Source organism: Leptonotus elevatus, chromosome 3 (assembly GCF_054856555.1).
Source record: "Leptonotus elevatus isolate MCC_2025b chromosome 3, RoL_Lele_1.0, whole genome shotgun sequence".
Lineage (NCBI taxonomy): Eukaryota > Metazoa > Chordata > Actinopteri > Syngnathiformes > Syngnathidae > Leptonotus > Leptonotus elevatus.
In genome coordinates this window covers 20,402,007-20,418,072 of record NC_141241.1, presented here as the reverse complement: position 1 = coordinate 20,418,072, position 16,066 = coordinate 20,402,007, and the positions used below count along the sequence as shown (strand labels likewise).

The window sequence follows — 16,066 nt, the reverse complement described above, 5'->3', positions numbered from 1 at the left end:
GTTGGATGCAGATTTCTTTCCTTTTTATTTTTGAGTAATTTATTTTTGGTCTTAGTAGTTAGACTGGTTTTGTTGTTACAGAATATATATTTTTAATCTTTCTCAGAATAATCTGCGTTTTTCTGGATACTGTAATTTTCAGTTTGTTTTTTAAAATATTTTTGGAGGTGTAATTTTTTTCTTTAATTTTAATTTTTCATAATTGTTTGCTATTTTTCCCGTTTTTTTAAATTCTTATGTTGTTTTTCTGTATGTATTTGAAAATGACAGGAAAAATACCCCCGCCCCTCCCCAAAGAAAGAAAAAAACAGAAAAATGTCAATAGGAGTGGTGGTGTGGGGGGATCCATAAAACAGGAAAAAATACTCTGAAAACAAAATATGTATAAAAAAAAAAAAAGCCCAAATATACTCAGAAAATGTAACATTTTCAAGAAATGCAATTTGTAACATTGTGCTTGTACTGAGAAGTAACAAAAATGATAAATTAGCTAATGGTGACGATAGTAAACCTTAGTTGTGTTTGTAGGTAATTCGGCGGGACTGCTCTCATGGTGAGGAGTAATTCAAAATTATGTGGGTTAAGTTCCCATTGTCCTGTGTGAGTTGACCATGTTGGAATGGTCATATTTGAAGAAAAAAATAATTTTTATTGTGTCCGGTGTGTGGATTTGTGGGAATACTAATTTTGGTGAAGATTAACAATATACTCTTTGTCCCATTGTCACAATTAGAATCTAGAGATGAGTTAAGTGCAGGAAGATAATACTCAAAAGAAAACGAGTTCGAGTTTTACGTTGAAAAACATCCTTTTAATAGGTCCGTGCCACACACTAGTGAAAAATAAAGCTCCTACAAAAGAATGATACTTTTATTCCACATTATCTTAAATAAAGTAACTTCAAGTACTTTTGACTTGGTACAAAAAAATCTAGCTGCCTCCATCAGGCCACAACACACAGCAAGGTTCAACACAGTGGTTACAAATGGCCTTTAGGTCCTCTGGCAGATGGTGAGGAAATGCGTCACGGAAGCATCACTCTATGCTTGTTCCTTTTTACTTTTCGACGGCGAGGAATGATGTCTGTGTCATTGTCCAACTTTGGAGGCCTTGTTGGATTTAAATAAAAAACAAACAAAAAAACATGTCATAAAAACAAACAAAAGCAAAAAACAATAACATCCCCTACATGCCCCTGTTGGAAGGGTAGGCACTACCAAGATTAAGGATACCACAGTGTTTGCAGAGGATATGTATATACTGTACAAACAATATTTATCATGTTTTCATCACGTTCACTAAAATAGAATGCTACAATCATTCTAAGGCATAAACAATATCTTAATATTCTTAAACCATTTGTACACATCGTTTCAAACAAGACAAAATATTGACATTAATAAACAGTATATACACATGAATCACCATTGTCTAACTGCCCCTCTGCTGTTCCTATGAATAAATGCAGTTTGAACAAGTGAAGACAGTCCTCTGACACCCAAAGCACTGAACAGTGTAAACAGCTTTTTTTTCTTGGCTTTGTTTGATATTTGGGTGGGAAAATATTAGAACACAGACACATTCCTTTTTTCGATTCAAAGCAGTTAACGCAGAGTCTTCCTTTTCATAGAAAATGAAGTGGACCTTGATTCATAAATAATTATTACAAAATTAAATACATTCACTATAATACGATTAAATAACAAAAGAAAGTATTTTTACAGGTAGTGGAAAGTATTCTAGCGCAGACACATCAGTGAGGATTCATTCAGTGCAGTGTTCTGACACAGGGAGTGGTATTGCACTACAGTACCCCATTTCTCTGTGAGTCTTTGGGGTTTTGGATCCCTGTTGTAATAAATCCAGCGCAGTTCGTGTAACAACTCGGATTTCAAGGTGGCATCGATCTCTCCTGCTGCCAAAGCCACATTCTACCCCAAAGAATGAAATTAAAACCTGGTGCCCCGATATGAAAAGTAGAATGGGTTTAATGATGAGGAGAAAATGTTGATTTTTTAAAATTTTGTTGTTGCTAAATTTGAATTTAGTTAGTTTGTTTCAGAAGCTCAGTCCAGCGCTTCTCAAAGAACTTCCTCATGGTATGACCGGCTCGACCAATGTCGGAATTGTCCTCGTTGAACTTTTCGCAGTTGTCAAACACCAAATTGACGTCGATGATGAAAGTCTCCAGGTTTTGATACCTACGATCAGATAAGCACAGAACAGAATGAGGCACAGGGAAAATGCAGAACAAACTAGAGAAAGACATTTTTTTTTGAATGTTCAACAGCTGATGCTGAACTGAAATGATGGAGCATTACTGTAACTGTAGAAATTTAGAATGTGAAACTTGGATCAAGAAATGTGGAAGGAGGAGGTAAATACATGTAATTATTTTATTGTGAAAATGCAGAATTTTGTGACAATTTCCGAAATTGTTTGCGACTGTGCTGGAAAATAACATGTGTGACAAAGCTCTTCTAGTTTGATGTAAGACATTCCTGAGATGGTTACTGTTAAATGATGGGTAGACATGCAGGAAACCAACAGGGAACTCACTGGCTGCTGATGAGCTTCTCACGTATGGTGGAGAAATCCATGGGCTTCTTGATGACCTTCTTATAGCCAGGGACTGACTTGATGTGGACGGGCGTGAGGAAAGGCCAGGCGTCGTGATGCCGCTCCAGCTCAGCAAGGAGAACCCTAGTCAACACACGTTATAACAGATGTTCCTTTTCAATGCCATTGTACTTCCAGTGCACTTCCTTTGGGCTCTGTGCCATGTCTCCATGTCGACTATATTGGCATCCATTTTATACAATATATCTTTTAAGAGCTAGGTCACCAAAATGGTACCCACAAGTACTAGCCCCCAGAGGCCACGTATCCACTGAAAGCCGGTTCGAAATTGGGTCAATTGGCAGCTGTCCCTTTCAATTCACACTTGCATTTGTGTAAATAAGGAAATAACATCTGAACAATCATTTTCACGATGAAAGGCAGAATGTTATTTCAGAAGGTTGTATCAAAGCCCTTCCCATTAATCAGTACCCCAAAAGTAGCTGAAATTTCATATTCAAAATGGTTTGGTGACCACTGATTTAAGAAGCGGGAGCTCCCTCTAAAAAGTACTGTAGGAAATAAATTAGTACAGCTGTGCCAAGAGTGACCACGAATGGAAATGTCATTCATCTATAGCCTAACCCCCGACAGGAGAAGAAAGAACTTCATAATACTGTATTAAGCACAGAATATGTTTAACGCTTCTTCTTTTTTTACTTCTTTCCCCCAAGAATTGTTCAATTTTCTGCCAAATGTAGCACAGAAAATTGAAGTAACTGGAAAAAAAATTCAAAGACAATTTTTGGCCCTGAACAAGCTGAACATGTAGGAAATCAAACAAGGGTTCATTAAAAGAGTCATGAATGATGACTTCAGTAGCAATAATAAAGTCCATACCTGCATAAACCCAAGTCGCGGTTGTTGTCTCGAGCAGTCTTAGCTCTTTTGACACATGTGGGATTCTCCTGATTTAGTCCTGGCAGAGTAGTTAAGCTCTCCTCACTTTTCCTATTGCGACCGTTGTCTTTTGAGTTTTTCTTGGGCGTGCTACCGGCGCTGGCCGGGTCGTCCTCAGACGCGTCCCCATTTCCGGCGTGCTTTCCGTTCTTCTTGGCCTCGCCGCCTTTCTTGCTTGCGCCCACGCTGGATGCTACTGGTCTGCATGGAGGTTTCTTGCTTTTGGGAGTTAGACCACTTGCCTGGATAGAGGAAGAAGCAACTGTGATTCAGTTTCATTATGCTTTCCAGTACTGTATGGCGTTTCTGTACACTAGTTGGACAACTCCATGTTACTAATGAAGCAAAACTGTTAACCAGTTGAAATTTCCACTCTAAAAGTACTATTACTGAAGCGTTATATGTAAACTAGTCAAATTTTATAATATAGCCAGCTGGAGGTTTCACTAGGAGTAAGTGGCACTTTACTAGTGAGGACAAATTCAAACAAAGGATGATACCTTAGTTATGCAGGCCGGGCAGTACCAGTCCCCCTCAGGAATGCTGGTGATTTTGGGTTTGTGACAGTAAGTGTGGCAGCCTTTGTCGCAGCCGTCACATAGTAGCAGGAGGTCCTCGTTGTCTCCTTTCCTGCACATCTGACAGTACTGAACAACAAGAGCCTCCGTTAAATGCAAATGCACACCTTCTGGGTCGGTCAGTGGAATTCTGGAATGTCAGTCCTTCCGCTCACCACTTTCATGATGGAGCGCTCCCAGGCAATGGATTTCTGCAGCTGCTGGATACACATGGCTAGCTGGGCGGCACTGCGCACTTCGATCAGGGCCTTCCTCCACACCTTCATTCCATGGGCCACCTCCTCTTCGCCACTGTTACCGGATAATAAGCAATGGCGATAATGAGAAACGCCACACACAACAGTGCATGAACACTTTGCATAATAAATATGGTTGCATACAAGAACAAGGCAAAACTATTAGTTAAACCAAGCACCAACAAGACAGCAGAGCTCCAGCGGGACAAGCATTAACATTGTGGGAGTGTGCCACACTGGGAAGAGGTTACACCGACTTTATCACGTGAAGGGACATTCATGCAGAAAAGAGTGACTGGGTAAAACCTGCGTAAGTGTAAGCGAGAGAGTAGTAGACCAAAGCCAAAGTTACTGATGCACAACACCATGCAGATGACTGTAGAAAACACACAATGCCTTCACACGAAATACCACGCCCCCTCGGGAAAAAAATGCACAAAATTAATGAAGAAATTAAAAAAGTGACAAGCCACCATAAACAGTCCGCTGTGAAAGCATCCAAGACTGAGGGGGGGGTCATCAGGGACATCATTCAGGATTATCTCTCACACAAACAACTAATGCCACTCAAACACATGACTCAAACACTCTCATGCCCATTACTGAAATAAATATTTCAGTATAATATGTGAGTGTATTTGAGTATGATGTGTAAGAGAATTTCAGTTGCGTGAGTGAGCCTTTCAGTAATGGGCATGAGAGCCATTTAATTTAGCATGTGAGTGAAAATGTGTGAGAAAGTTTTAGTAGAGCACATGAGAGCTTTTGAGTATTGTGTATAAGAGTGGTTTAGTATCGTGTGAGAGAAGTGTAGTTGTGTTTGTGAGTGGGAAAAAAATATGTGTGAGTGTCTCAGTGTGAATGAGAGCGTTTTAGTATGAGCGATTGAAAACAACTGTGTTAGTGTTTCAGCAGTTGTGTGAGAGCATTCCAATAGTGCATATAAATGTTAGTGGTGTTTGTGTGTATGAGGATTTCAGTAGTTGTGTGAGACCATTTCATTAGTGAGCTTGACAACATTTCAGTTTTGTGTGTCAGAGTGGGTCCTGGGTAGTAAGTGTGAGAGAAACAGTCTGACAGTGGTTTAGTATTCTAATGTGAGAGGGGGAAAAAAACTTTCAGCAGTAAGTAAGCGAGAGAATGTTTCAGTAGTATGTATGAGAGCATTTCAGTAGTGTGTATGAGAGCATTTTAATAAAACAAAAATAGTGTGAGAGCCTTTCAAGCAGTGAGCGGTAAAATGTTAGCAAGTGAGAGCATGTCAGTGTAGAGTGTGAGAGCGTTTCAGTAGTATGAATGTGAGTTGGTTTTAAGTGTGAGAGCCTTTTAGTGTGTATGAGAGTGGTTTAGTAGCCTAATGTGAGTGAAAACAATTTCACAAGTGCATGAGAAAAAGTTTCAGTTGTAGGCATGTGAGCATTTTAATTGAATGAAAAGTTGTGTGAGAGCCTTTCAAAAGAGTGCAAGAGGACTTTTCAGTAGTGTTTATTAGTCTTTTACCAGTGTGCGGAACATTTTAACAAGTGTGAGGATGTCAGTTTTGTGTGAGAGCGTCTTCGTAGCGTGAATAGGTTTGGTAGCGTGAAAATGAGTTTTCAGAAGTGAACGTGAGTAAAATAGTATCAGTAGTGTGTGAGAGTAGAAAAAAAATGTGTCACAAAGTTTCATTAATGTGTATGAGCATTTCAGTTTATGAGTGTGTGAGTGCATGAGAGTTTTTCAGAAGTGCAAATGAGAGTGTTTGTCATGCGTGTGTTTAAGTGAGAGGTAACAGCAAATGACGACCCCGACATCCCATCATCCAATACCCTGAACTTTGGACTCATATGAGAAAGCACACACAGACAGAGGAGAGGGTCTTAACGTGAGAGCGGGCGGGGGAGCTTTCGGTTGGAGAGATGACCTACCCTTCCCTGTCAGCACTAGCGGATGGTGCGGGGGCAGGGACAGTGACCGTACCCACATTATCCAGCCTGATCTGAATGGTGGTACCTAAGGGGCTCCTCAGGTACCTTCTCTCGATGTTGCGCTCCAGATTGGCCAGGCGGGTCACTGCTATGTCCAGAGGGTTGTCTGAGTGACGCATCACCCCGCCCTTCTCCCCCCGCTCCTCGGGATGATCCTTGCCGTCTCCCCCGTTTGACGATGAGGACGCTGGGCCCGATCTGGTGAGGGGCTTGTGCTCGTAATACACCAGATCTTCCCTCTCGGACTGAGGATCGGGATGGGTCCAGCCCTGGTGGAGGAAATTGGGATGCTCGCTATTGAGTATTAAAGACAACTGATTGCAGCACAACACATACAAAGTTGGGGCTCTTCGACCAAATTGTCATGTATCTTTACCTCATTTTCTCCCAAAAACTTGTAAATACATTCTATTTTAAATATTATCATGCTCCCAAAAACATATTTATACGTTTTTTAAAATGCTATAGCATACAGAAGGCTTTGATGCACACAGCCTCTGAACTGTAGAGAATGGTTGAAGCAATGGTAGTTATTACAAAAACGTCCAGCAGGTGGTAGCAGAATATACGAAATCAACCAGGGCCGTGTTGAAACAAGCTGTTTCCACCACTATTTGAAACAGATTTGTGAATAATGATTAAACTTTGCTATATTCTAATGCTAATTGCTGCAAACGGACACAGATATAAATACACTTTTTTTTCCTGTTGAAAGAAGAGACTCTAATCTTTCTTTTGGTAGGTTCCATGTTTTTATAGCAATAGAACACAATATTTTGTGGGCCTTGCAAAACTCTTAACATAATAAATATCAAACTAAAACATGAAACTTGGAAATGTACGTTAAAATATGATAATTTTCAAATTTTTTGTCATACTAGTCACATTATAACTGAAACCTCCTATTATTACGTGGTAACTTACAATGTTAAAATGTGAAATTTCCAGTTTAATACATTATGTAGAAACTTTATTTGGACGTACGCTGCCATTATTATTTACTTCGTAATGCATTAAACGCTACGGAGGCTTACCTTGCTTTCTTTATAGGCGTTTCACATGGCTCGGCAGAGAGCCAGCCGCCATTCTACGTCACCACGCACTGAATGTGTTGCGACGTAAATAACAATGGCAGCGTACGTCCAAATAAAGTTTCTACAAAATGTATTAAACTGGAAATTTTTTGTTTTGAAAAATGAATCTTATAGTTATGCTAGTAAAAACCAAATAAATAATATAGAGCTAACTTGTCATGACAGTCAAGGTTCCTTTTAATATCTTTATAAGAAAAGCTTAGCTAGAAGAATAAGCTTATCATGTTAAAACGTGAAACTATATTACAAAAAATTACGTTAATATATGATTTTAGATCATTTTAACGTTTAAAAATATTACATGAAAACCTGTGTTAAAATGCAATCATTTTCACGTTTTATGTGAAACCATCACATTAGACAATAATCTTATGACATTACAACATAAAATTTAAACCTGATAATTTTCATGTTTTAACGTGTTAAGTTTCACATTACGACGTCAAAATGAACATGTTAAAAACCTGATAACTTGAAGAACTTATCACATTTTAACATGAAATGTTGTGATAATTATTTGTTTTTTTCCAGGTGTAGCAGAAAGCGCGGTAAGTTTGACTTCTGGTTGAGGTCACTTGCAACTTCCTTTTTGTGTCTTTTTGCCAAACTAAACACGTTGAAATATGCAACTTATCACCTTAAAATATATATATATATATATTTGGGGGTGTATCAGCAATACGCTTCCATAGCTACATACCTTGACCTGCAGGCTGGCAGCAGTAACCTTCCTCTCGAGTTCCTCCACCTGCTGGAGCACGGCAATGTCCATCTCCATGGCCTGCTCCTCCACACACCAGCCTCGTACCGACTCCACGCTGACCTGGCTCTCCTCCAGCTCGTGCAGCTCGATCATCGCCGCTACATGGATGATGTCAGAAGTAGACGTCCTCAACAACATGGAATTTCATGATATAAACTTTCCTGTTCATTTTTACAGCACTTTTTGAATTTAGTTAGTTGTTTCTGGGTTTATGATTACCATAATATGTTAATTTCCATGGGATGATAGCATTGAGCTAGCAGACTTTTGTATTATATGGTTTGGCTGAAAGTTTTGCTATTTAAATATACTGGGGCCTTTCGATACAAGCTTAATTCATTGACCATGCTCATTACAGTACTCAAAACTATCTGATCTCAAATCATCTTTCCTTATTGAAACAAACTCCAGCCTCCCAACACACACTCAGCACACTCTATAATATTATACTGTCAATTATAAAATATACAGTAATGTCATAATAATAATAATAATAACAATGATAATAATAATTAGATTTTTTGTTGTCACTTTCTCTTTCAATTATACTGCTCATTTTAGTGTGTGCACCTCTTGGCCGTATGAGGGCAGTATGGCGGATATACTGCACAGAGACTTAGCTTCTCTAGGATTTCAGTACGGCAGTAATATTAATCGTTCTTGGCAGAGGATAAAGAATTTACCTGTGGCTATTGTTATACGGTCTCTCTACATATTTTGCAGCACAGTTTATGTTCACATATCCATTGCTTAATGGCTAACAATAGCGCCACATTCAGTAGATGCTAATTGTTACTTTGTGTGCTTATGGCGTTTCCTATTGTATGGTAGCAATCAGCAACAAAATCACATGACTGTTTTGCAGCACTTACCATCCTTGTGTTTAATGCAGACTTGGGGGATGATCTCGATATATTTCTGCACCTGCCTCTGGAGGCCTTTCTCCCTCATACCTCGGCTATGGAGAGCAGCGACCAGCGCTCGCAGCTCCTCGATGTCGGATATACGCCACCAACCGGTCAACATGTCTAAAGGACATTAACACAAGCTGAATGTAAGTAAGAATATACTAAATTCACAATGAATCACATTTTCATGTAACTATACAGAACTGTTGCCTCTAATCCCTTGTTTGTGTGACTGCAGTTTTTCATGCGTCAACACTTCTGGAAAATTATTATTTATTCCAAGTATTTCCCATGGTGAGAATCCACGCAGTAGTTATGTAATCAGACAATTTTCCAAATCAGTGTCTTCATAATTGGTCATAATCAGACAAATCCAATTTAACACATTCAGCTGCTTCAGTCTCAATCAGATCAGGTTGTAATCTGTCGTGCTTATGTAGGATCTTATTGTGTGTCCTGTTTCCTTGGATCAGCTTTTACTATATTTGCTATTATTCAGAGATGGGTACAAGAGTCACTGCAAATTGGCCAATAATGTGATTAGTGACCCTTATTGATCTTCTCTCTTTATGACGATCATATAATGCAAGTAAGACTGCATTAATAAGGTGACCTGGAAATTGACTTCCATTGACTTGGGTTTGAAACTTTCACGTGTGACTTGATGTCTGTCATTATACAACAGCCTATATTTTAGCTCATCAGATTTTACAGGTCAGTGGCGCAATTTGTTTATTTAAATATTTTTCCAGTATGCGGGCAGATTCTTACCTTCTGGGATAGGCCGAGGTGTGTGGTGGTCAAGAGATTTTGGAATCTCCACAGCAGGAGGTGAGGGCATGGATGAACTTTTCTCAATGCGAGGTAGAGGTGATTCGCTCTTACTGGACCCGCTTGCTGCTGTGTGGCCCTCCACAGAGTGACCCAGCATGGGGCTGGGGCTGCTGCACAGGGGCAAGCTGGGACTTAACATGCCACTCGACCAGCTTCCCAAAGACACTCCTAGTAATGAAACGCCAGACTTTGCCTGAGAAGAAAACACAAAGGAGGATTGTGGATTACAGCCACACAGAAACACAATTCAAGTAATTTACTACTGCATTAAAATAAATTATTGCCAAAAATTTATAATTTCTTTATTGTGAGCTAACCTTCAGTTTTGTAAATTACGGATTTATTCAAATCTATTCTCCAAAATTTATGTTCATGCCTATGGAATGTTTGCACTTTGTGAATTTTTCCATCCTATTCTTAGACATTGCTGCCATCTGGAGGCTTGCACAGCACATAACACTTTAAAAACTGTTACACCCGTATTGACTTTGCGAGTCAAAAACAATACATTGTACAATATTTTCTCTATTATATAATTGTATATTTTATGCTTGCAAGTATTTCTTTCTGTAATGTGATTAAGAGGTGTGTTGTAAACGGTTATAATTCATGTAGGAAGGGTAAAACATTTTGCAAATTGTTTTTAGATGTTTTTTTTTATAGTGTACACTTTTACTGATTAAGGGGGATTTGATTCGGATCAAATTAGAAAAAAAAAAAAGAAAAAAGATAAAACTAAAATAGGGGTTCACTAATATTATACTTGCACGAAATCTGATCATTTAAAGGGGAAGCTCAGCTTCAGAAAACAGGTGAGCTGTGATTGGCTGTTGTGCATCTGTGATGTCATCTTCAGTCGACAGCAAGTGGCAAAATGGCCGCCCCATAAGATGGATAAAAACGGCTGGATTTTGCTTCATAACTCGTAATCCACAAATGTAATATTAATCAGAATGTCATGTTTCGACTAGTGAGGTCACATGTAACATATTATTGTCAAGAAATTATTATGGTAGACTTCCCCTTTCAAGATTATGCTAAAATACCGTTTATTTTCACCATAAAGTGAAATAAAAAATGGGCTCAGTGATACCCTTCGGCATGGTTTAGAGTTCCTTGTTGTTGGCTGAGGGCACGCTCATCACGCAGAGAAAGGCGGTCTGACTTGACAACCAACATATGGATAAAGGGCTTCACGCAGACATGACCATTATAAAGCACCTCATTGTTGCGGCATGGAAAAACCATGCGATGACCCATTGTGATATATTCTAGTCACTGGAGTATTTAAGTGGATATATTTCTGTTTTTCTAGGTCGTAGTTAGTGGTATTTGACAGTTGAGCAGCATGTGGTTTCAAGGCATTCAGAGGACACACTCACAGTGAGAGCGGAGACAACGGCTTGATTTTTCACCATTTTGAAACCTCACTTGTTTCCTCACTTATTTTCACTAAGAGCCAACCTTCAATTTTGTAAATGAATAATTTTGTGGCCTCACCTGCAGTGCTGAGAGAGGGTAGGTGAGAAGGCCAGCAGGGTGATGGGGGCTGAGCGAGGCCGACGCCGCAGAAGGAGTGAGAGGGAGTGCAGGTGACGCTGGAGGAGATCTGGGCTTGCTGGGTGTGGAGGACGCCTGGGGAGCGTCATCAAGGGCCCCGGGAGGGGTCGTCGTGAGGGAGGAAAGGTCGCAGGGGTTGCGAGGGAGCAGGCTGAACCAGTGTCCGCTCCTCTCCGTCAGAACCCGAAGCAGCTGGTCGTTGGGCTGGAGGGAGAGTTGTTGGGATGGAGTTGGGGAAGAGGCGGGAGGAGTGTCCCCTGGGTTTTCACGCTTGGCCGGCAGGCACCGGGCCGACAGGGAGGTCGAGATCGGGCCGGGGACATTTGAAGTGTCATGACCGACAATCACGGCGGTTTTTGCCACTGCCGGCTCTGAGGTATTGTGAGAGGGGGAGTATGACATCACGCTCGTTGTGGCAATAGGAGAACATGTACGGTTGCCATTCTGTCCAACGTGAGTGCTCCCCTGGTCCTCCACCTTCAACGCAGTTTCTCTGGGAGCGTCTGGACAAAGTTGAGACACGTAGCCTTGTTGTTGGTAGAAGGTGGTTGGAGAGGCCTTCCTCTTTTCATGCTCGGTCTCCTCTTCCCTGTGCTGTTGCAAGTCATGTGGGAGACCAGGACGTGAGGCAGGTTCGTCCTTCTCCACTTCCATCTCCAGAGGTTCATCTTTGACCTTGACTTCCTCTGCTGCTCTTCTCCGCCTCTGTCGCTCCTCCTCAAGTTCCTCTGGAGCTGAATGCAAATAAGACAATATCACAAGTCTTGGAATTGTAACTTTACTCTCAGGGTTCTATGTTGGCCATTAGTGGTAATTTCATTAACAAAAACTAAACAAAAATACTTCAACACACATTTTTCACCAGACAAAAACGAGATTAGACTAAAACCCTCATTAATAAACAATAACTGGGACTAAATCAGTATGCATTTTCGTCGACTAATGAAGACGAAATGAAAATGTACTCACTAGACTAAAATCTATAGACATTTTAGTTCATGAATAAAGATGAGACGAAAATTACATTATATTTTGTAAACTCCTGTCACTGTGACCCTATCATGTGACACAGTGACACAGTGACACACGTCCTTTCAAATCTGCAGGTAGCAGTGCAACATGCACACACACATGGGACAGAAAGGAGGTGGATTCACGGTGAAAGTTAAAAAAATAAAAATAAATTAGTTATAAACTAACATTAATCCAACGGCTATAACATTCCAACAATAATGTTAATCCGACCGTTAACTAATGCTGACTAACTTACTAGCTCGTAGCACGGAGCCATACATATTAGCTACTAATATGTAATTGTGTGCAAAGTTTTTTTTCATCGAAAAGATGAGAAAATATGCAAAATAGTTTTAGATGTTCAACATTATCTGCTGACAAAAACAAACAAACAGGTAAAATGATTGTCCTGACTAAAACTAGACTAAAACGTTGACAGTTTTTGTTGACTAAAACTAGACAAACAAAATAATATTTTCTTGGACTAAAATCCTAGATTTATAGTCGACTAAAAGTGTGATTAAATAAAAACAGGATGAGGTTTACTACCGGTAACTATGATAAAAAGTGTGACTGAAACTGGACTAAACCTGAGACTAAATTTAAAAATGGCGAATAAAATTAACACTATTGGCCTTTTGTGTTCAACTTGCATTCTCTTTTGGAACCGTTTTCACTGATTTAATACAAATGTGATGAAGCAGCCCAGAGTGGGGATTTTAGCCAGATTTTCAACTTTTTTCTATTTCAATTAATCAGAAATCAAATTATAAATTTTCACTTTTTACATATAAGAGCAATTTCAGGTTCTGTGGGCTGTAAATATGGAATTATAAAAAAAGGAGAAAAAAAGAAAAGCTAAATCATACTCACGATTTATCTTTTAGTAATGGGATACCAAGCCAAAATGACAAGATATGATCTCATTATAATAATGAGACCATATCCTGTAATTTTGACTTTGGTTAATCACTAATAACAAAGGTGTTGTTATTTTATATTGTAGCCTATATGAAATGTAATGACAAAATGTGATAAAATACTCTGACTTCAAATACAAAATATATTACATTTCGCTTTATGATTATTTTTTTGTGGTAACTGGTGGTCATTGTAGAAAGACTAGCAATATAAGAAAAAACAGTGGCACTGAGAATATACAAAAATGCTATTTTTGGTTCTTTCCAAACTGTGCATCATGTAAACAAATGAATTTCCAGGTTAAAAATACCTGAAAATGTATTTATTTATGCAGCGAGAGGAACGAAGAACACAATACTTGAACTCATGACAAATTTATGTTTGTCTGAGGCCAAAAATGACCACAAACAAGCAGAAATGGTTGTAAAATCCAGCAAGACTGTGCAAGAAGTGCCATCAGACCAACACTGTCTCTTGTTGTACTACAATTACCTTCTCCACTCTCCATGGCTTCAATGAAGACCCCTCCACAGTGTGGAAGTACCCAGTATCGACGGCGGTAACGATCTTGGCCGTACATCATGGAGCGCAGGGAATGGGATATTTCAAACAGCTTTCTTCGATTCTGGTGATGTTGCTGAAGTTGGACACAGCATTCAAATTTTTTATTGACATATATTCTGCAATTTTGTTTAGCAAACTGGCAGCGAGTACCAACGAAGGAAGAAAATAGATCAAAGTAACAATACCTTAGCTAACTTTTCTATCTGCTTTTCTAGCTCCTCCACACTAGTGGCTTGGTCAACTTCATCCTGACAACAGAAAACAATTCAGTTATTTCCAAAAAGTTAATGATGCATATAAATATCCATTTAGCTATTTATTAATTTTTTTACCTCATCATACGTCTCCACTTTTTTAACCTTCTTAAGGTCGTCTTCATCCTCATCTTCATCATCATCAGCCGGATCGTCACTGTCGTCGTCGTCATCGTCGTCGTCGTCGCTGTCAGCACCAAGTTTCCTCTTGCGTTTGATAGCTGAAGACGGCGTACAGAGAGACTGGTTCTCTTCCACACCCACGCTGGCTTCCCTCCTCCCAGTGCGTTTGGCATAAATGGTTCTCAATCTGCATGGGGAAATATAGTTTGAGGGTTATACTGTCTAGTTATAAAAACAAAAGGGAAAAAAAACTGTAAAGCCAGTATAACTTACTTCTTAAGTTTCCCCTCCATGATAATTTTATCTTTCCTCATGTTTGCCATCTGATCCAGGCTCTTATCAATTTCACTGTAAGAAGAGGTGCAATATTGTGAGAACTATTGGCTGATTTTCTAAATACAGCACATATATTAATCACAAAATTTGATTTGAGCGCTCTAACATGGAGCTGAAAGGCAAAATATGCTTTTTCAAGGATGTCAGATATGCCTTTCTATTGTTACTCTTCCAGTCCCTCTATCTCTGTTGCAACCCGCAGATGACACTCTTGCACTCTTAAGCTTAGTGGCCTTTTCCATCTGAGAAAATCCTATTTGAGACCTTGCCATTACAAGTGGCCACTGAGAAAGGCATCGCTGGACAATTTTTGGGCTCAAACACCTGTTGTGAATTCTGCTGTTCAGCTTCTTGTTAGAGAACATGAAGTTGTGCCAAAAAACAAAAAGTACCGAAAACTTAGCTGAGTTTACATGGAGCCTTGTATTCCAATTAACCAAATGCAAACGCTCCATATTTACACTTTTTTTTTATTTTAAAAAAAAAGGTAGAATCCCAATGGAATTTTGTTCAGATTCACAAGGTTGGTATATTCCTTGTGCTAATCCGTAGTACTGTAGTGACGCATGTAAACAGCAGATCAGAATAGATCACATCACATATATAGTTGATTAGAAATCTTCAATCGGAATGACAAAAAAAGCATCCATGCAAAACCGGCTATAGTACATTTTATTTTATGTTCATCTTGAAATTTCACCCAAATGCTGTAACACGTATACATATTAACTACATGCGATACCTGATAACGACTTTGCTGCAAGCCAGCTCGTTAGCTAGGAATCCCAGGATGGACGCTTTCTGGGAAGGCGTATGGGCCTGGAAAGCCTTTGTCTTTAAACTGAGGGCCAGAGGGGCCAGATCGGAATTGGCACAATGGGCCCCCATGTACATCTGCAGCACCTCAGACACATTATCCCGGTTTATGCCAACGTTTGTCAGATGGTCACCCAGCATGGTCTTTGTCTAGAAGAGAAGTAGATGATGTTGAACATTGTTAATGAAGTTACAAGCTTTCATTCATACATAGGGTTGCAAAACACAAACAAAAAACAGCTGCTTTATTTTTGCATGGATGTTACTTAGAATGACAAGACGAAGCATACTGTATATAATAATCATTTTCCATTAAATTCCCCTCAATTCCCCGTTAGCTCAGTTCTATAAATGATTATGGTAATTTTTCAATTGGAAATATTTCCCAAATTCCAGTTTACAGTAACTTCATATGAAAATTTACAAGACATTTCCTATAAATTTACCGGACCTTTCATGGGACCTATTGTATATTCTGAACATTTATACCTATGCATGTTTTTCAAATTAAATAAATAAAAACATCATTCACACAGATGAATTACATTCCACCATAGTGTAAACAATCCCAGACAACAC

General features: G+C 39.3%; 1 protein-coding gene across 10 annotated transcripts in view; it reads right to left on the bottom strand.

The window, feature by feature from the left end:
- Window positions 1–849: 849 nt before the first annotated feature.
- The window catches only part of baz2ba (bromodomain adjacent to zinc finger domain, 2Ba), a 102,648-nt gene continuing 87,431 nt past the window's right edge, over window positions 850–16,066 (bottom strand). For 7 of the 10 annotated variants that reach the window (XM_086070908.1, XM_086070907.1, XM_086070909.1 and 4 more), the window contains 15 exons: window positions 15,414–15,637; window positions 14,609–14,683; window positions 14,291–14,522; window positions 14,144–14,206; window positions 13,887–14,031; window positions 11,400–12,193; window positions 9,837–10,092; window positions 9,030–9,185; window positions 8,095–8,255; window positions 6,241–6,569; window positions 4,253–4,388; window positions 4,020–4,166; window positions 3,460–3,761; window positions 2,560–2,703; window positions 850–2,201 (listed from right to left, as the gene is read on the bottom strand). In XM_086070908.1, coding sequence (XP_085927034.1) covers window positions 2,045–2,201; window positions 2,560–2,703; window positions 3,460–3,761; window positions 4,020–4,166; window positions 4,253–4,388; window positions 6,241–6,569; window positions 8,095–8,255; window positions 9,030–9,185; window positions 9,837–10,092; window positions 11,400–12,193; window positions 13,887–14,031; window positions 14,144–14,206; window positions 14,291–14,522; window positions 14,609–14,683; window positions 15,414–15,637 — 3,321 coding nt within the window. In that variant the 3' untranslated portion in view covers window positions 850–2,044. The remainder of the gene's footprint in view (window positions 2,202–2,559; window positions 2,704–3,459; window positions 3,762–4,019; window positions 4,167–4,252; window positions 4,389–6,240; window positions 6,570–8,094; window positions 8,256–9,029; window positions 9,186–9,836; window positions 10,093–11,399; window positions 12,194–13,886; window positions 14,032–14,143; window positions 14,207–14,290; window positions 14,523–14,608; window positions 14,684–15,413; window positions 15,638–16,066) is intronic. The other 3 variants (XM_086070914.1, XM_086070916.1, XM_086070917.1) reach the window with 1 other exon arrangement.